At 39.2% G+C, this 21960-nt stretch overlaps 1 protein-coding gene across 1 annotated transcript in view; it reads right to left on the bottom strand.

The window, feature by feature from the left end:
* LOC307159631 (uncharacterized protein) overlaps positions 1-21960 on the bottom strand; it is a 732752-nt gene that overhangs the window by 609936 nt on the left and 100856 nt on the right. The window contains exons 14-15 of the mRNA XM_079873101.1: positions 15599-15772; positions 14727-14897 (exon numbers count right to left, since the gene is read on the bottom strand). Coding sequence (XP_079729227.1) covers positions 14727-14897; positions 15599-15772 — 345 coding nt within the window. The remainder of the gene's footprint in view (positions 1-14726; positions 14898-15598; positions 15773-21960) is intronic.

Below are 21960 nucleotides of genomic sequence, written 5' to 3'. Positions count from 1 at the left end.
GTTATGTAATGAAAAAATGAGTCGATACCTTTAATATGAATTATGAGCGTCAGCTGCTCCCATTCAGAAAAAAACTCCTGTGCTGTCGTCATGACAACTCTTGACAAAACAATGTCCCTCAGGGCTTTCAGCTCAAAAATGTGCAGATTTGGAGAAATATTGATAGATTCTCATAGGTTTACATCAGATTTCTATAGACAGGAATAATATTTATTGAATTTATACCCAAATGCGTCGATGTAATCATTATGAGCGCTGGATACTCTGATGTACTGTGTTTTCAATCCATACCAGCAGCCTGAGGGCGCCCTATGCACATTTAAGCTGCGTCCGAAATCGAATACTTCCCTACTATATAGTATGCGAAAAACAGTACGTGAGCAGAGTAGTATGTCCGAAATCATAGAATTCGAAAAACAGTAGGCAAAAAGTACCCGGATGACCTACTACTTCCGGCAAGATTCTGAAGTGCGCATATGATGGACACTTTACTATCCCATGATCAGGGCCTGAAGTTAAAGTCCAACTGAAATCAAAATTGACCCTATTTAATTTGTTAGCGCATATTACTAGTCTTGTGGTGAAAAATTAATCTGTGCAAGTTAATACACAGAACAAAATGGTTTGCCGTCGTAATCTTTAATCAAAGTCTGAAAAGTTACTTCCGGACTGGAATGGAGTTCCTTCTCTGATGACTTAGGTTTGACTGCATGGTTTGGGAAACGCTTAACCACTTCCCACAAACCGTTAGTCTGCTATGAGCGAGAGATGGAGAGGAGGAGCGCTAGAGTAAAACCCTGCCCTCTGTTCAATATGCCTTTTCACTGGGAAATACGTCACAACACTGGAGAAAAGTCATTTGCAACTTCCGGTTCACGGTTCTGGGTGCCGCGCGTGCAGTTCAAAGAGAGTTCTCGCAATGCACTTTTCAAAGCAACGGTGAAGAAGCATCGCCTCTGAATGAGGGCGGGGGGAATTCTCGCTAATTGGGCTTAAGCCCCGAATTTTTTAAAATAACTTCAACTTTGTTTAATTTCCTCTCAGTCTTTCTGACTGGAGCGGCAAAAAATGAAACACAAGCTCCATTACCATGCGTGGTGGCAGACGGTAATGCATCGCGCATCACTCAGCTTGTTTGCCAACTGCCATAAAAACTAACGAACGTCGTTGTCATCAGGGGCTGGCGGGCTGTTGTATGTTTCACCGGCGTCGTAGCGAGCTTACTGGCTAACCGGCTGAAGTTAATATGGACATATCAAAGTTTTTTATACGGAACACTAACAGTAAACCTCACCGGCCGGAGAGAGATTCAGAAGCAGTGTCAGATGAACCGCGGACAATGTAATGATATGATGTAATGATGTTTACATTAAATTCCAATTTTACCTATGCAGGCTAACTTAAAAATAGTCAGATAATGGTTGCCTCTTTTTAGTTGCCAGGGGTGAAAATGAGTCATCCTTAACATTTTTGGTGTTTTGGATTCACTACAGCTGGAGAACAATTAAATACAACATAGGTTGTAGGCTCTACTGGGTGATTTTTTTTTTTTTTTACTGAGTAACTATCATAATTTTCCCAGATAGTGTATAGATTTTTAGGCATTCTATTATCTAAAACAGCCTGAAAAATTGTGCATTTAGCTGACGTAAATGGGAAAAAAATCTCCCCGGGGGAGTATGCCCCTGGACCCCCCTAGGTTTGGGCTGAGCCCCGAATGTTTACAACGTCTGGCTCCGCCCCTGGGGTTATATATATATATATATATATATATATATATATATATATATATATATATATATATATATATATATATATATATATATATATATTTGTATTATTATTAAAAGGATTTCTATATTTTATCCACTCAATAGTCTACAATATAATAGCCATATAAACGTAGCGTAATTATAATAATAAAACATAGTGGGATATTCAGTGATATTGGCGGCTGTGCAATATGATTGGAACTGACCAGTGTACTAAATCCATAAGTGTCAAGACAAATACAGCAACAAGCAAAGAGGCATTGACAGAGAGTCAAGAAATTATGATGAAAAGAATTATTATTAATATTTCAGTAAAGTTCATTAAATCTATTCTGTTGTTAGTGTGGTCTTTAAACTTATGAACTGTGTATGGACTGACAAAGGTGTTACATGAGGAAGCAATTTGACAACAATGCAGTAAATATTTTAGGTGCATCAAAAAGCGTGCTTGTTAAGATACCAGCAGACAAGCTAATCCAGCACAAATTAGTGCATAAAAGGTCACCAAAATGAAGTATTTGAACCTCATAATTAAATACAAAAGGAGGAGAAAAACTGCAAAAGACTTTCAATAGGCTGGCTACGGACCTGACTTGTAAGAATACACATTTAAGTGTTGTCAAGTTATTAACGAGATCCATACAAGAAATAATAACTCTTAGAATACAGATATAGACCTAGTGCAGCTCGTATTAAAAACAAATCACACGCGGCGTGAGTGATCAGCACGCACACAAATCCTCTTATCTCGCTGAAATCTTGACGGATTTACAAACGGTTTGGTTTCTTACTAACGCTATTAACGTGGCTATAATTCCGAATGCTTGAACATTTATGTTATAATTATTCATATGTATGCAGTGTCATAGCTACATCTCTGAGCAAGTTATGGTTATTTAAAAGTACATGCACCATGTTACGAGTGAGCGAGCACACTGTGGTATGATGGCCGCCGTGTGCAGACGTCGACCTCCATTGGCCAGCAGCGCGCACAAGACATCTAGCCTTTATATGATATCTATGGTTATTACTGGTAAAGTTACCGGGTAGGCTACCGGACATTTTCTCACCGGTTCCCAACTCCCAACATCTGTGCAACTTACATTGTACTGTAGCCTATGTCAGCATTGCATTATCTCATCTCATCTCACCAACAGTTTAATACTTAACTCACACATTCAAACGTAGTCAGAGAAGGGTAGTCTCATCTTTCTCTCCGACCACATACGTTCCGAAACACTCAAACTGCGCTGCTTTCACAGATGCTTTCTTTACTACTCCAGTAATGTGCCGCCACATTTTTTAGCTAAAATCCAACAAAATGGCTGACTTCGTTTAAATTTCAAAGAACAACAGTTGCAAAAAAAAAAAAAAAAAAAGACCCGGCCCCTTTAGTTACTGTTGCTATGTCCGACAAGCTACACCGCGCTCACGCCAAACCATGATCTCACGCAATGAAAAACATCGCGCAGCAGAGACACTGACAACACGCTGACAGACAAGACAGTCCAGGTTACTTTTGATATTAAACAAAGTCTCAACGTTAAAATTTGGTCATTTTTAAAGAAATTTAGACTACCGTAACCGTTTTGTGGCTCTGTAATGTGTCTTGACAGATCGCTGTGGTGCCTCAGTTAAAGCTGCTCGTGAACCGATCATCTCTTCCTTCTAGTTAATTTATAGCATCAAATAAACACTAATGAACATAAGAAGTAATGTAGTTTTAACTGCGGAAAGATGTCAGTAGGCTTACTCAGTACACTCTGTTTTTTCAAGTTCAAATCCTCCAACATTGAACTCTCCTGACTGCTTTGTCGGACAAAAAAAGGCGGATTCGGGGGATTATGATTGGCCAGATCGCCTGTCAATCAAACTCCCCACGAAGGGTCGATTCTCATTGGCTGCCAGGTAGATTGACATTGTTACCCGCCAATTGCAGAATTCAACCGCATTTGGCATGTGGTCGGGTGTTAATTTCAGGCCCTGCCCATGATGTCACGGGAGAGGAGTTGTCATCGTTATATTCGAAAATGGCAGAAAATGGAGACGCGGCTGTTTTCAAGTGTAAATACTTTACAAAACACTTATTGTTTCTTTGTGGTTAAATTGTATTTGTTTAACATCATGTAAGTAAACGACTGACTTGTTAAAAGTTTAAATAATGTAAATCGAGGGTACAATTTTGTGAATTGGCTGCAAAATTGACAATTGTATCATTATTATTACCGAACAAAACGAGCTAATGCCTGTCAGCTAGTTAACACTGTTTTATTTAAACAACGACGTTGTTTCTCAGTTAAATGATAGTTACAAAACTTTTATTTTTTATTTTACAGCGATTTTATTTCTCCTTTACCAGTGTTGATATGTAATATGTGTTGGCTACGTAGCAAGCTACTGTTATCAAGTGTACCTCAACTTGTCCATGTAACATTAATATTAATATAATAATATAGATTGACCATGGTTCATCACTAATGTTAAATTCTGTGTTGATTTTGCAGGGGGCTGATGAACACACCTGTGTTCTTGTAGAGTGGAGAGTGGCTAATGAAAGAGAGGAAAGAAAAGAAAGAGCGACGAGAGCATGAGGAGAGACGAAAACAGGAGGCCAGAGAGAGGAAAGATTCCTTCAGCTTTTAGAAATAATTGCTAAAAAAATAATAATAATGATAAAGAAAACAAATGTTACACACTCTCTTTCCATTTATTTGTTAGTAAGTTCATTTTGTCATTCTGTTTTAGCAAGTTTTATTACAAAACACTTAAAGGCACACTAGGCAGCTTTCCGTTTTTGTCAAACAGCGACCCCTAGAGTCGCTGTGGAGTACTTATATTTAACGTTACTGTCGTAAATAGCACTCGCGCAGAGCTGTCTCTGCACTCACGGCCTGATCCCTTCCGCCCTCTATACCGGTACCTGTTCAATACATAGACTGTAAAAAAAGATGGACGACGCCCCTTCGCTCTCTTCCATTGATGAGAACTGAAGCCGCCAGAGATGGTGATATGGCGCTGACATATTGGAACTTGAGTCTGCGCAGTAGCGATCTCGGGACCAGACATGCGCAGTAGTGAGCAGGAAGTAAAGCCGCGAAATCAACGCTCCGCCCTCACTCTCGCAGAACGCACTCAGGGAGAGTGGATTCTGCATACTTTTTAAAAAAATGATTGCAGTACGACAAGAGGCTTGTTAAAATAAAGTAAATACAATCTCCTCAGTCCTCCGAAGATCCCGAAAAAAATGTCCGTTGGTGCTTCAGTGACTACTTCGCTCGAGAACCTGTCAATCACAGCTGTCAATCATGACGTTACACCACCGCATCACGTAACTAACTAAAAAACAACTTATTTTTTAAACAAACACTTGAACTTACATCAGCATGATAAAAACGACAGCAAATGAAAGAAACCATCTTTGGAAAAAAGATATTTGAAGTGTAATTTAATTTTTTAGTTGGTCTCACGTCCCGTTGAATAACACGGGGAGGCGGGGCTTATGACCTATACTAGGACCAGTCACTGGGGGGCGATCGAGACGTTTTGGCTTCACTTTTCAGGGCTTGTGCGGCACGCTTGGTTCAATAGGATGGAAGCTGTAACGAGTGGAAATAAGGTGTGGCCCCTTTAAGAGCTGCGCGCGCCCTGTTGAACTGTCGTCGGCAGTCTGTGTTGTATCATGTGCACCTCGAACACCCGTATGCGGGTTATTTCAGTTTGATGCTCATTCTTATCCTACTTTTGTTTATCAAGTAAAGATGTGGACGTTAGAACGGGTGACAGACAGTTACACGAGTTCGACTGGGGACTAAAGTGCAAGTTGTGAGATGCCAATCGCCTCCGTGAGTCTGTCTGGCTCTCGGTAATAACTTCATCTGTGAGCTATCCCTATTTCTCCTCCTGACAGAACGCGTTACAAAGCGTCGGACATCGAACAGGCACAGATAACCTCTGAAGATGTCTACTAGTCCATCAACAAGAACGATATTTACTCGAGTCTGACTCCTTGCTCGGTCAGTCTGCCGTTTCCTTTCTTTCGTCCTCCGACAAAGCTTTCCTAGCTTTGTGTGCAGTGCCGTAAAGCAATTTGTTACATCGCGAGACCTGATATCACGCGATACTTCCTGACGCGACCCGCTGGCCCAAAGTTGCAAGGGTGGTTTTTCCACTCACAGGCGCTCGGGGGATGCGCGACGACCACCATTCAACCCGAAACAAGTCATATAACTATTCCAATGACTCCGAAGCTGTTCGGTTAAGGTAAAAAAGTTACTTAGTGCACCTTTAATTCCCAGGGATTTACAGTAGTTAGATTGTCAGTTGTAAAGTGTTTAATATGTGGCACTGAGTAATTCATATTTTTAAAGGGTGTTGTGTGTGCACTTATTTTGTGGCAGATTCCAGATGGTTTTTGAAACTAGCAAATTGCAGGCATATCTGAAAAATATGAGTGCCGCACTATAGAGAAATACCCACACACTCCAGACACCTTTAAAATGTATTTGCTTTATTTTCGTATGTTATTTAACTTTTAAATGGATACAGAATACAAAGCTTAAAACAAAATCACAAAACTTTGGCACAAATTAGTATAATAGAGCTTAAAGCACCACCAAAAGCAAAAGTTTTAAAACGTCGTCTTGAGGGAAGAAAATGAACGTCAGCAGCTTCAGTAAGGGAACCTTCACAGGTTTCTAAAAGATCTAAAGGGACTTTCTTACTAACAATCTCATTTGTAGGGCATCACTTTAAAATAATTCAAAATCTGTTTCTTTAAAAGCATGTGTACAAGATAGTAATTTTTGGATTTCCACTTGAATTTTTCCTACCCAAATTTAAAGAGGCTACATGCGATTTTCTGAAATTTAAACTCGCGACTGACACCTGTGGCCAAAAAAGGGAACTGCTCTTCCTTTCTGCTCGCTCTTGTACATGCACACTTCACAAGTCATCCGCTGCAAAGAAGTAAACATTATGTTTACAGAGGTAAGAACAGTCAAATACATATAATGTTTGAGAAACTAAGTTTGTTTGCTGACTAGTGGTGGTGGCAGAGTGATCTGAAATGTTTAACATGAACGCGCTTGACGTCACATCCGCAGACAGCGCACGAAAAATCCGACCCGACAGAAAATAGGAAAAATAGGATACAGGCTTATAGGTGCACCCACTGTGAGCTGACAAGGTGTCAGTATGCTCATCAGGAGATGTTTGAGTCATAAATGGTCAAATAAAAAGGCTATTGTTACGTTTATTTTGGGGAAAAAGTTGCATGTAGCCTCTTTAAAGTAAATAATTTGTAAAAAATTAAGCTCAAAAATGTGATATGTAGCTAGAACACCAGCACCTCGATGTGCTTTTTTTCCACCCATGGTCGCAATCAGTGACTGGATGGACTACCGTTAAAGTCGGAGGTCGGGGCGGAGGTCAGCTCCATCTTTAAAATATAGATGAAGAATTGGCGCAGTAGGTTGTAGGGCTCACAATCTGTAAACGTGTTTATAGTTTTTTTGTTTAGTATGCATATTATGTATGTATATAATACATACATAATATACATGTATGTATTATGTATATGATGCATTTCTTATGTGTGTGTGTATATATATATATATATATATATATATATATATATATATATATATATATACACACACACACACACATATGAATAATTAAGATGCAAAAGCCTCTAAGTGCCATCTGAAATTTTCTTCTAGTTTGATCATTTTTATCAAGCTTGTATGTTTATGTTCAGTTATTTCACTTTAAGGGCAATGAAAATGACCTATTAATTGTCATTAAAGTGAAATTACTGAACCTAAATATACAAGCTTGATAAAAATGCTCATTTTAGAATAATTTTTTTTGTTTTACATCTGAAGTCTTCATGTATACACATGTATATGAATGTGTGTGTGTATATGTGTGTATTGTATCTGACCTCAGTGTGTTACCCTATATATATATATATATATATATATATATATATATATATATATATATATATATATATATATATATATACACACACTGCTTGTGATATTGCCATCCATGAATGCATCAACAGAGATACACACACACGCATACTATTGATTCATTCATGTTTATTCATTGATGGTAATATCACAAGCAAATAAATTACTTTTTCCTTACCAAAAATTAACATCTGTCATTGTTCACAGGTTTATGTGTGTGTGTTTTTTTTGGGTTTTTTTTTTTGTTTTTTTGAGGTAAAATGTATTGGCTAAATGATAAACGGTCGCGAAGTATGATCTAATTTAAATGTAGTACCTACTCCCATAGTACGCGATTTCGGAACATGAAAAAGTGCCATAATCATGTGACATTCTGGGTATTTTTCAAAAGTGGGGTTGCAGCTTAATAGTTTAATTGACTGTTTAATTGTATTACTTTCAATTGTTCTGGCTCTGTGCAGTGGCGGTGCCAGGGGGGAGCTAGGTGGTGCTGTAGCTCCCCCTATAATAGCCATAGCACCTGCCCAGCACCCCCAAGAAATGTCTGTAATTTATTAGGGCCCGAGCACCGATGGTGTGAGGACCCTCTTGGAATTGCTCTGTTTATTATTATTCTTCTTCTTCTTCTTCTTCTTCTCCGCATTTAATTGCATTTTTGAGGGCCTAAACATGCTCGAAAACTCACGAAACTTTGCACACGCGTCAGAACTGGCGAAAATTTACATCTGATATAGGTTTCAGAATTGGACGGGGCAAAATGGCTCGATAGCGCCACCTATAAAAGTTCAACGGAGTGCGCCTCCCGCAACGTTCCACGTACGTGCACGAAATTCGGTACATACATGTAATGACCTAATACCTACAAAAAAGTCTCTTGGAGCATAGCCCTAAACACAACAGGAAGTCAGCCATTTTGAACTTCCTCTCAGATTTTTGTGCAGTTTTTGCCATTTTCAGGCCTCGTACTTTAACGAACTCCTCCTACAGTTTTAATCTGATCATCTTCAAATTTGGTGAGTGTAATCTTAAGGCCTTTGCGACGTTAAATTGCGAAGATCTTGAGTTTTCGTCAAAGGGCGGGTCCTCGGCGGCCTGACAAATTTCGATGTTTCGCCATGAAACAGGAAGTTGCTGTAACTCAGGCATGGAATGTCCAATCTGCCCCAAACTTCACACTTTTGATAAGCGTTCTGTCCTGAACACATGACCATGCTCATATTCAGTTACAGTCATAGCGCCACCTGCTGGCAACAGGAAGTGACATGTTTAACACTGATATGGACTCCTAATAACATATAAAAAAGTGCCAGCAAGTGCTAAACATGCTAACAACATAATAGAAGCATGCTAAAACATGCTAGCAAACTCTTAGCTAAGTGCTAAAGCATGCTATTATTGCAATTAAATAGGAATTTGCTGTAACTCAGGCATGGAATGTCCAATCTGCCCCAAACTTCACACTTTTGATAAGCGTTCTGTCCTGAACACATCTACATGAGAAAATTCAGTTATAGTAATAGCGCCACCTACTGGTAACAGGAAGTGACATGTTTAACACTCTTGTGGTCTCCTAATAACATATAAAAAAGAGCCAACAAGTGCTAAACAGGTTAGCAACATACTAGAAACATGCTAGCAAACACTTAGCTAAGTGCTAAAGAATGATATTACTGCAATTAAATATGAATTTGCTGTAACTCAGGCAAGGAATGTCCAATCTGCCCCAAACTTCACACTTTTGATAAGCGTTCTGTCCTGAACACATGATCATGCTTACAGTCATAGCGCCACCTGCTGGCAGCAGGAAGTGACATGTTTAACACTGTTATGGACTCCTAATAACATATAAAAAAGTGCCAGCAAGTGCTAAACATGCTAACAACATACTAGAAACATGCTAAAACATGCTAGCAAACTCTTAGCTAAGTGCTAAAGCATGCTATTATTGCAATTAAATAGGAATTTGCTGTAATTCAGGCATGGAATGTCCAATCTGCCCCAAACTTCACACATTTGATAAGAATCATGGCCTGAACACATGTCTATGCTCAAATTCAGTTATAGTAATAGCGCCACCTACTGGCAACAGGAAGTGACATGTTTAACACTTTTATGCCGTTCTAGCAACATGTTAAAAATGCCATTGAGTTCTAAACATGCTAGAAACATGTTAAAACATGCTAACAATGCTTAGCTAAGTGCTAAAGAATGTTAATTCAATGAAACATGACTTTGTTGTTACTCAAGAAGGCAATGTCCAATTTGCACCAAACTTCACACGTTTGATAAGAGTTCTGTCCTGAACACACATCCATGCTCATATTCAGTTATAGCCATAACGCCACCTACTGGCAACAGAAACTGACATGGTTAACACCGTAATGCAGTACTAACCACATAATGATTGTGTACTAAGCATGCTAGAAACAGACTAAACATGCTAGCAACACTTAGCTGAGTCATGAAGCATGCTATTATCACCATTATACAAAACATTTTGTAACTGACTTTGACATACTCTTACTATATATACCTCCTTAAATGTACATTTCCCAACCATGCTCTGTCTTCCTAAAGCCACCGAGTGTTGATGGCACGGGTGCGAGGGCCCTTTCATCGCTGCTTGCAGCTTTAATTATATTTATATTTTAATTTCATGTTTGAATAGTCTTTTTCATGTTGTTAAAAATAGGAATTAAATAATAATTAAAAAATCGCAAGCGGATGCGCGCGGGGCGGGGGCGCGGGCGCCGTGAGCGCTGAGCGAGCAGGAACGAGTAACGTTAGTGAGTTGTCATCGAAAAAGATGGATAAAGCAAAAAAGCTGTCGGGGACTAAAAATAGAAAAAGAAAGAGGGAAAAGGAGATGGCATGTAAATTGTTGCAACAGCAGCTACTGTAAATAAGTGGATGGTGAAAGGCAACAGGTAGGATTTAAAGTGTGACGTCCAGGCAGGCATAGACTGGCTATCGGGACTACCGGGAGATTCCCGGTGGGCCGACGTGCTTTTTGGTCCTATACATCTCATACTTTTTTCTTTTTTTTGTCTTAACGGCCCATAAAACTCGTACATCGGCGGCCCATTCATTTTGTTTTGCTTAATTGTGTAAGGTGCCGGTGTAATGCATTGATCAAAAAAAGTCAGCGTTCGTTTTTTTCTGACACCCCATGAAACACGTAGATCAGCGGCCCATTGGTTCTTTTCTTGATTGACACTGGGCTGGCCCAATCACATCTTAAATATGAAGTATAGAAAAATATACTCTTTCAAGTATAAAAATTAGTACAAAACTAAGTTTCTTTTATTTTTCAGTGCATTTGTTTTACAATATATGGCTATTAGGCTACTATCATGGGATTAATATTATAACTATTATTATGTAGTAGTGTAATGTAGACTGACACTAACTAAAAGAGGTTTTAATTTTTCTTTGTTTAATTTGCACACTGAATATGGGTTGGGGCTTTTAATTTAACTCTCAAAGTGCACCAGATTGATGATGGCCAAAATTGTTGCTGCAAACCCCTCTGACACTGGGGAGTTGCGCCCCTGTCTATAGCCCTTTCATTATATATATACAGTATATGCTTATAGTCGTGGAACGAGTATAGTTAATGCGGGCGTGTACGCATGTGTATACCAAGGGTGGTCCGATGCGACCTTCATAATGAAACGCCCCAAAATTCAAAGCACCTTCTCTTAACCCTCTATGGCATGGTGTTGCCCTCAGGCAACAAACCACCTTTTTGGACCTCACACTGCCCCTTTCATTTTTTTTTTATTAAAAAAAAAAGTATAATATCACCTGACATGTCTGTCCAATCAAATGAGGGGCTAAAGTGGTTGTAGCCTTTTGTTTGGGGGTGGGGCAGTCCTTTCTGGAAGCAAAGTCGCATGGGACACAGTGCCACCAATTGGTAAGTTGAATTTCACTTTTTAACATGTTTAAATTTAAATAACTTTATATAAAAAAAATATATGTATGTGCATCAGTATGTAAAGCAGTATGTTTGATTGTTTAAAGACACATTTTGATTTTATTTATATACTAAAACTGTGTTTTTTTGTTCGTTGCCTCAGGGCAACACTGTGCAGTTAGACCACTTTTTTTTTGGCCAATATGCTAAATTGGGGAGATGTGATCGGATGCAAAATTAGGACCACATGGTGCATTCAAGTCCTTCTGGGAAGCTCTGTGAATGCATAATATATGTGCAATTTAATTATTATTATTATTATTATTATTATTATTATTATTATATGTTGCCACAGAGATGATGATGCCTATCATCTCATAATCTGGCTAAATGAGTAGTGTTTTCTGGCAAACTTTATCTCTCTTCTTTATTAACAGTACACATAATGTGTACAAATTACATTGACCAGTCAGCATTAAGATATGTATTTTCCATGATCAATGTTTTTACTATCTACTGATACTTACAGGAAATGGACACAAGACAATTTTACGGGCGGAAGGAAAATGATCGAGCAGTTAGGGTCATTCCTTCTGACAGTGAGGACAGTGAGCTTGAGGATAGTGAAAATGAGGACAGTGAGGTTGAGGAGAGTCATGAAGACTGGATCCCTGAATCAGGTTTGAGAGACAATTTGGAGGTCAGGGGTCAGTTAGGGGTCAGTCAGCAAAGTATCATGTGTGTGTGTGCGTACATGTGTGCATGTTTGTTTGCATGCATGTCATTCTATGATGAAGGGTATATGACAAACATGCTTCCTGCTGTCTTTTTTAGGAGAATGCCTGTCTGTTGACAATGACACAGAGTCTGAGGATGAAGATGAAGATGTAGAAGAGGTTGATGTTCCACGCCTACCCCGATGGAGAACACCCCACAATGCACACTTCAATGCTTACCCAGAATGGCAGGACCTGCTTCCAAGATCTGATGATATCATGTCCCCCCTCCAGTACTTCAAGCAGTTTTTCTCTGAAGACATTCTGGAAGTTATTGTAGAGCAGTCAAATCTGTATGCGATACAATGTGATGCAAACAAGCCGCTTAACCTCACCATAAAAGAATTGGAGCAGTTCCTGGGGATTGTGGTGTACATGTCATTGTTTGGTTTACCAGGCACACGCATGTTTTGGAACAAAGCCTGCAGAGTGTCCCAAGTAGCTGACACCATGACACTGAATAGATGGGAGGCCATCAAAAAACACCTGCACTTCAATAACAATGAAGAGAGACAGGAGGATAATAATGATCCACTCCACAAGATCCGACCACTGGTTACTCATCTAACCTCAAAACTGACATCAATCCCAATGAGCGAGAGGCTGGCTGTTGATGAGCAGATGGTCCCATTCAAAGGAAGAAACAGACTGAAGCAATATCTGCCATCAAAACCAAAGAAATGGGGCTACAAGATTCTGGTCTTGGCTGGCTCTGATGGTGTCCCGTACAACTTGGAAATCTACACAGGGAGAGTTGTACAACCCCCTGAGCTAGCAGATGTGGGAGCAAGTGGCAACGTTGTCCTCCGCCTGGCCCAGCCTATACCCAAGCATAAGAACTACAAGGTTTTCTTCGACAACTGGTTTACGAGTGTCCCTCTTGTGCTTACACTGGCTCAGCAGGGAATTCACTGCACTGGTACTGTTCGTGGCAACAGACTACCAGGTGTCAACTTGATGTGCGATGCTGAGCTGAAAAGAGCGGGACGTGGATCTTTTGAACAGAAGATGGCCATGGTGAGAGAAACCACCTTGTATGCTGTAAAGTGGTACGATAATCGCTCAGTGACCCTACTCAGTGATTACACTGGAGCCCACCCAGTCACCGAGGTTGACAGGTGGGATCGCAAGCAAAAGATGATCACCAAAGTCCCCTGCCCTGCTGTGGTGAAAGAATACAACAAGAATATGGGTGGGGTGGATCTGCTTGACTCACTGCTTGCACTGTATCGGATCAAAATCAGATCAAAGAAGTGGTACCACCGGCTGGTGTTCCACCTTCTGGATATGATCATCGTGACCACATGGCTGCTCTACCGAAGAGATTGTGAAGGTACTGGCATGAGAAAGAATGAACATATGAAGCTGTATACCTTCAAATCCTACATTGCTGAAGCCCTATGCAAAAGTGGAAAGAGCCTGGAGCGCAAGAAAGGTCGCCCCTGTTCCACAATTGCTGGCGAGTATGAGGAAAAGAGGAGAAAAGGACCCGCTGCTCCAATTCCAGTCCCTGATGTGCGCCTGGATGCCACAGCCCACTGGATGATTATGGCTGAAAAGAAGGGGAGATGCAAGGTACCAGGGTGCACAGGTACACCAAAAGCCAAGTGCCGGAAATGTGATGTTCACCTCTGTTTTACATCCACCAGCAACTGCTTTCTGAGGTTTCACACAGAATAGGAAATCAGAGTATGCTTTGTCAAAAAGAGAAGCTCTGATTCAAACAATCTCTAATAAACCACACAAACACACATTCACACACACATACACACACAGTCATTCGGATGTTGGTTAATAAGTGTTACAATATGTTTATATGGAATGTCAGAAACATTTGTTGTTGTAATTAGTAGTAGTTTGTTTATTTGATTGTTCATTGTTTTTTTTTTTATTGGTTGGAACCATTTGTTATTGATGTTTGTCAAAATAAAACATGTTCTAATGAATATATTACATGTTTTCCTTATTCCACTTATATAGAAAACCTTGGTGTTTTAGTACCCTCATAGCACATTGTTGCCCTGAGGCAACGAACCAATATTTTGTTCAGAGGTGGGGGGGGGACACATTTTATGATGGATATATTATCAGGGACCCACAAGCTCCCAAAAAATGGGGTAACATATTTTTTCCCCTCCAAAATAAAAAGTCATGCCATAGAGGGTTAAGTGTTAAGCATCCCCATAGCACCTGCAACAGAAAATCTCTGGAGCCGCCACTGGCTCTGTGTGAGGGAAAAAATGCTTAAAAGTAATATAATAAATAAATGAGCAATACTCACGTCAGTGTGTTGAGTTGACAGTGTTTATCCTGCAGTAGAGCAGCGATCTGATTCACTCGTGTGTCTCCTAGATAATGTCCTCTCAGCTTCAGCTCTCTCTGGAGTAACGGGTTTTTACCCACAACTTTATTCACATACTGACAGGCTTCCTCTGCAGCAGGACTCACAAACCTGCAGAAGAGGCAATTCAGGTATCAACTAAATGTCCACTGCATTACAAAAAATGATTGATACGATAAAAAACGTAATTATTGTTTTAAAGACAAGCTTAAGTTACTTATTTAGATGTCAAATTTTTCTTTAAACATTTAAATACACAAATAAATATATATATTTAAAAGAAACTAGAGCAACACTCAGTCATAAAGCAAACATAAGCATAAGAACAGAAAGGCCTCACAGAGCAGAAGGGCAAAAGCTCACTAGATCATGATTTTCAGTATGAATACAGAGTGTGAAATTAAGATCTTTCTGTCTTTAAAGCAGGAGGAGTGAGAAACGTCAGCACAAAGAAAACTGGCTTGTGAAACTGCATGTTTGAGAACATCTGGAGACTCATAGACCTGGTGTAGAGAGATGCAGTGAATCTGGGCTTGATGGAAAACTATTATTGTTAATTATCAAGGTATACTCCTGAATGTCAGCACACATATACTGACCCATAATGTCTACTTGACCTGTAGCTCGTATCACAACTAAACTGTGTTGACGGTTATCATCATCATCATGACAGAACCTGCAGCATCTGATCTGATCTTGATCATTTTGATGCAACAAATTGTACAGCTTATTATATAACTAAAATAATATAGTAGTTATGAATATTTAGCCTGCATATAGCTAATTTAGTTAATTATTTGATCCCGTCTCACCTCAGTGTCTTCAGTTGACAGTCTGGATCCTGCAGTAAATCATTGAGCTCCTTCACTCCTGATTGTCCAGGATCATTTCCTGTGAGATCCAGCTCTATCAGGTGTGAAGGGTTTGATCTCAGAGCTGAAGCCAGAGCTTTATAACCTTCTTCTGTCACACTGCAGTTAGAGAGTCTAGAACAGAGAGGAAAACATTCAGCTGATTAATCAGTTAAACCTGAACAATATAAATCCTTAAACTGAATTTAATTTTATTCTTCATACAAATGTATTGAAAGTCAGTTGCAAAAACTGACAATTGAATATGGAGGGAAACAAAAGGCTCAGTGAACTTTAATATGTTAGACATCAACATCCCTTTCAAGATTGCAATTAACTAAAACTGTACAACTCTGAAAGTCTATGATCTGAAAATGGTCGGAAAATAAGAAAATTAAAGTTTGGGAATGGCCCAGTAAAGTCCAGACTTCAATTCCATTAAAATGCTGTGGAAGGACTTGAAACACAGCTCATGCTGGAAAGCCTACAAATGTCACTGAGCTGAAGCAGCTTTGCAAGGATGAGTGAGACCAGGGGCGCAACTACCCAGTGTCAGAAGGGTATGAAGCAACAAATTTGGCGAACAATTTAACAATTCTTTGAGTGGTGGAGTTGAAACGGGTTACATGCTTATTTCACAGATAAGAATAAAATGTTAATTTGATTCAATGGTTAAAGTTTTACTTGGCTTTTTCAGCCACACTTCAGAGAACTTTAGAGCGCTAATGTCTGTTAACATGAACATTTGAAAGCCTCCAAGCACAGACATCACACTTTAAATTAGGGCTGCACGATATTGGGAAAAAATTACATTGCGATATTTTTCTCCCAACGATATATATTGCGATATTGCGAGCCATCAATCCAGGCTATAAGACTGCTTTAAAACTTGACTTGAGAAAATGACTCAGATCTATGATGATCAACTAACGTGTTCATCTTCATCCAGCAGACTTTTGCTGACAAATAAACAGGGGTATCAAGGTAAAGGTAACATGGAGAAAGACTACACATTGTTCATTTAAATATACTACCAACATTGTAACAATACAAATGTTGAAATTGTTGATGTATTCATGTTTACACATTCATTTCATTTCATTTTTAAAGGGTCATGAAACCCCAAAACACATTTTTTGATGACGTGACACGTGACCTTTCCAACGTGATGATGTAATACGTGGCACATCTCAGAGATGGTACAAGACGGGCATTTGTGGTTAAAAAGTATATATATAAATATATATATGTGTGTATACACACCCCCTTTTTTTTCCATTCATTTCAAACTCCCACTTTGTCTTTATATGGAACGTATTATCTGTTGAATCAAGCAGTAGTCTGCTGTATATGCGCGACATGTGCTTCTTATGTAATGGGTGTTGTTTGATTATAATAATGAAATACTGTTCAACATTAGTCGGGGCTTTCTTAATTATTTCCCTTTCCTTATGATTTGTAATATAGTTTCTTATTTGTAGGTATCTGAAAAAATCATTTGATGATAACAAACTTTTCTTTAAGATCAGAGAAAGAGCGCAATGTACTTCCGTCAAAAAGCTGATCAATCATGGTAAGACCCTTCTCAGTCCATCTTTTAAAAATAGCATTCCACCTAGAGGGTAAAATCTCAGGGTTATCTGCTATGGACATAGCCCTTGATATGGTTGCCACTCCTTTCAGTTTCTTCTGAACTGTTGTCCACACTCTCAGAGTTTGCTTAACCCATATATTTGTTATTTTCATCTTTTTCTGGGATTGAGGTGTCATAAAGGCTAGTATTGATAAAGGGGCATTTGGTACTGAGCTCTGTTCTATGCTAACCCATCCTGTTTCAACATTGTTGTTAATCCATGCCACTATCGATGTTAGCTGGGCAGCCCAATAATAATATCTTAAATTAGGGAGACGCAGCCCTCCTCTGTCCTTTCCTAAAGTCAATGTTTTTAATTTTATTCTGGGTCGTTTATTCTGCCATATGAACTTTGATATGAGTTTTTCTAGCATATTAAATGTAGTTGCAGGAATCCATACTGGGAGGGATTGAAATAAAAAGAGCAATCTAGGCAGAATATTCATTCTTATTGTCTCAATCCTACCAAACAGCGAAAGTGGCAACACTTCCCACTTTAATAAATCCTTTTTAATGGTATTAATTAGTTTATTATAATTTGCCTGATACAACTGTGGAAGTCTAGGTGTAACGGTAAATATTTGAATCCCTGTTTTGACCATCTAAAAGATGTTCTATTGTTTAGTTCTACGGGCCAGACTCCAGTGATCATAAGTGCTTCTGATTTGGTTGAATTGATTTTGTATCCAGAAATGGATTCATATACTTCAAGGCAATCAAGGAGAGCTGGTATTGATGCAATTGGGTTTTCAACAAATAATAGAATGTCATCTGCTTATAAGGCAATCTTGTGACTGTTTTCCTCATAATCAGTTATTCCTTGTATATACTGATTACATCTTATGCTCTCGGCCAAGGGTTCAATGCTAAGTGCAAACAAAACCGGGGACATAGCATCTCCCTGTCTTGTTCCCCTCCCAAGATCAAAAAAGTCTGAACAGTGGGCGTTCACCCTAACTCTTGATTTAGGATTATGATAAAATGTTTGTATCCATGCAACAAATCTGTCATGAAAGCCCATATGTGTCAGTGTTTGTTTTAAATATGTCCAACCCAGTCTATCGAACGCCTTCTCCACGTCTAAACTAAGTAACATGGAAGGGACCTGTCTCTTTCCTGCAATCATCTGTATGTTCAGAGCTCTCCTAACATTGTCGGCACCATGACGTCCACTAACAAATCCTGTCTGGTCTGGTTTCACAAATTTTCTGATATGTTTTTACATCCTCTCTGCTAAAATTGAGGTTAAAATTTTTAAATCCTGGCAAAGGAGGTTTATGGGCCTATAGGCTGAACACTGAGTGGGATCTTTCCCGGCTTTATGGATAACTGTAATTACTGCCTCAGCCCATGACTTTGGAGGATCTCCCTTCTCTAATGCGTAATTAAATATTCGACACAAAATTGGGGTTAATTCATTTATGAAAGCTTTATAAAATTCTCCCGGGAAGCCATCTACTCCTGGCGATTTGTTATTTTTGAGTTTACCAATACTTTTCTGAATTTCTTCCTCTGTTATGGGATTAACCATTGTTTCAGACTCCTCTTTCGTCAATCTATTTAATTTAACAGAATCCAAAAAGTTTTTAATTTTTCTTTCCTTGTTTGGCTGTTTATCCCCTTCGTATAGTTTTTTATAGTAGTCTTTAAATGCATCTGCAATTTCTTTAGGTTGTGATGTTATAATACCCGTATTTGGATGTCTAATTTTCGGAACAGCTCTACTAGATTGGGCTTTGCGTAGTTGGAAAGCAAGCAGCCGACTTGCTCTATTACCAAATTCATAATATTTTCTGCTTGTATACCTGAGAGCCCCCTCTGCCTTGTAAGTTAACAGGTCATCTAGTTTCTGTCTATTTTGCTTCAATAGCTCTAGGGATTTTTTTATTTCCAAAGGTTTTATGTTCACATTCTAACCTTCTTATTTCTTTCCACAATTCCAATCGTTTAAGTTCCCTTTGCTTTTTTATTTTGGATGTAAGTGCAATAATCTTTCCCCTTATTACTGCTTTGGCTGCATCCCATAGCACAGAGGGTGATACAGATCCGTTATCATTTATTTTAATGTAATCAGCCCATTGCCTCTGTATTTCCTTTTTATTTGCTGCATCATTCAGTATTGAGATATTTAGTCTCCAATATTTAAACTGTTTATGTTGCCCCAAATTTAGTTTTAAAACAACGGGGCTATGATCTGAAATAGTAATGGGCTCTATACTGCACTCCACTACTATATGCAGCTCAGTTTTTGAAATGCAGAAAAATTCGAGTCTAGAATAGCTCCCGTGTATTTGTGACATAAATGTATAGTCTTTTTCTTTTGGGTGGAGATATCTCCAAGCGTCGACCAGCCCCAGCTCATTCATCATCCCCAGTGCCGTATTTGTTTTGCGTGATTGACGTCTCTTTTCTGCTGGTAACCTGTCCACATATGGGTTCAAGACACAATTAAAATCCCCACCTATCACTACAATACCCTCCGCTTCATCGGCCACAAGTGAGGAAATTTTCCTAAAAAATATTGGACAGTCTTCGTTTGGAGCATATAGATTCAAAAAAGTTATTTGAATACCCCCAATTGTTCCCACAACCATAACATATCTGCCATCTTTATCCTTAATGATTCTTTCCTCTGTAAAATAGACAGCCTTACTAATAAGGATGGCAACCCCCCTTTTTCTCCCTTTACCGTAGGATGCACTGAAAACCTGATCCACCCATTCTCTTTTCAACTTCAAATGTTCTTTTTCTGAGAGATGAGTCTCTTGTAACATGGCAACACCACATTTGAATGTCTTGAGCTGATTTAGAATTTTTTTCATCTTTACTGGGCTACCTATCCCCTTCACGTTGTAACTAACACACATCAAACTTTCCATGGTTATTAGTAAAATTAAATGTTTTTTTTTTATATTGCCACTTTGGGCTGGTCACAAACCAAAAAACAATCAGTGTGTCTAAAAATGTACACATAAAGCATCACCGCTGTCAAGGAAAAGAGAACAATGAACTTGAACATAATTTTGAACTTCGCCACATCCAACTGTTTGCACTTGACACAAAGTAGATTCGTAAAAAAAAAAAACGGCAAACAGTTCCCGTTTGAAAGTGAGCAGAGAGTTGTGACTCGATCTCTCCGGGGAAAAAGTACACCTTGCGTGTTTGCGACCACACCATTTAAATGGTTCCCTTGAGGGGGTCGCAGCCCAAAGGGCGAGTGTCATCCACTCAATAAGTGTTATTACTTCCACATTTATTGCCAAAACCATCCATATCAACCAGTCCTAGTGTGGCCACGGCAAATGTCTATCACCATATGGTTTCTGATATATCAGCCCTTCCGTTAACAAATTATAGTTCTCACCTCACGTTCACTAGTCACGATGAAGGGAAGGAAGAAGACAACAAAAATACAAAAAATACAAAAAATATGTATCTTGCTTGTATTTGTTCCTGGAAACAAAACTAAATGATCTGCTCCGATAAGAAAGCTTTAACATCCGCGTCTGACATCGTTGCTTGATTAATCCTGCGACGACCTCCTCTCCGTGTCTGCCACATGGTTTTTGACAGCTCCATCTCCAGTGCGTCACGTTCCCCCATTTGCGTCTTGATACCAAGCTCTTGTAGTGTTGGCAGAGCATCCGCCAATGTAAAGAAAGTTTTGTCACCGGTGGTCAGGCTGATCTTCAACTGTGCAGGATAAAAGCTCCGTGCAGTAATGTCCTTCTTCTTGAGTTGTCTAATCATGTCACGCACCTGAGCTCTCCGGAGAGTAGTCATTATCGAAATAGATTCGTCTATTATTATACATGACTTGTTTTTGTACCCAGGCCTGACGCAGAATCGCTTCTTTCACCGAGAAATCCGTAAATTTTACTACTATTGATCTGGGTGGTTCCGTTTCTTTTGGCTTGGGAGCCAGTGCTCTGTGAGCCCTTTCAATTTTTATGTCACCATCGGGAAGAGAGTTTAGAGTTGAAGCGAGTAGTTCTTTTATGAACTCAATTGGATTCTTCCCATCCTCGCTGTTTTCGGGCACTTGGTAGATTCTCAAATTATTTTCGTCTCAGCCTGTTTTGCAGATCATCGCACCTGGCAGACAAGTTCCACCTCTCGTTGCAGCAGGTATCTAATCGCCCTCCCGTGACGCATCACTGAGTCCTCGCTGTTACTAATACGTTCTTCGGCCTCTATGATGTGCGTTTCCAGCTTTGTTATCTGACCTTTCAACTCTTCGACCGATGTTTCTAATCTCGTCAGCGACTCCTTCGTGCCGATGTGCCCCTGCTGATTTTCCTTTCGCAGTTGTTTAAGTTCACCAACTAATTCCGCCATGGTTACCTCAGAGGAGTCGGAACTAGTCTGAATAGGGCTCGGAGACTTTTTCCTTTCGTCTCTTTCTCTCAAATGATCATGTTTTGCCCCAGATTTGGCATGTCTGCTAGATCAACTCATCTTTAGAATGCAAGATGTATTTTATTTGCCGAGTTAAATTTGTTATTTTAGTTGGTTTTAACAATAAATTCGCGGAGACCACGTTCTCCGATATCTATTCAGTCATGACGTCACCGGAAGTCGTATATATATATACATGTATATATGTGTGTGTGTGTGTGTGTGTGTATATATATATATATATATATATATATATATATACATGCTTTTTATATACAGGTGCTGGTCATAA

This window comes from Squalius cephalus (genome assembly GCF_949319135.1).
Source record: "Squalius cephalus genome assembly, chromosome: 1".
Lineage (NCBI taxonomy): Eukaryota > Metazoa > Chordata > Actinopteri > Cypriniformes > Leuciscidae > Squalius > Squalius cephalus.
Note: the sequence above shows the minus strand (reverse complement) of the source record. Positions and strands in the feature narration are given on the sequence as shown.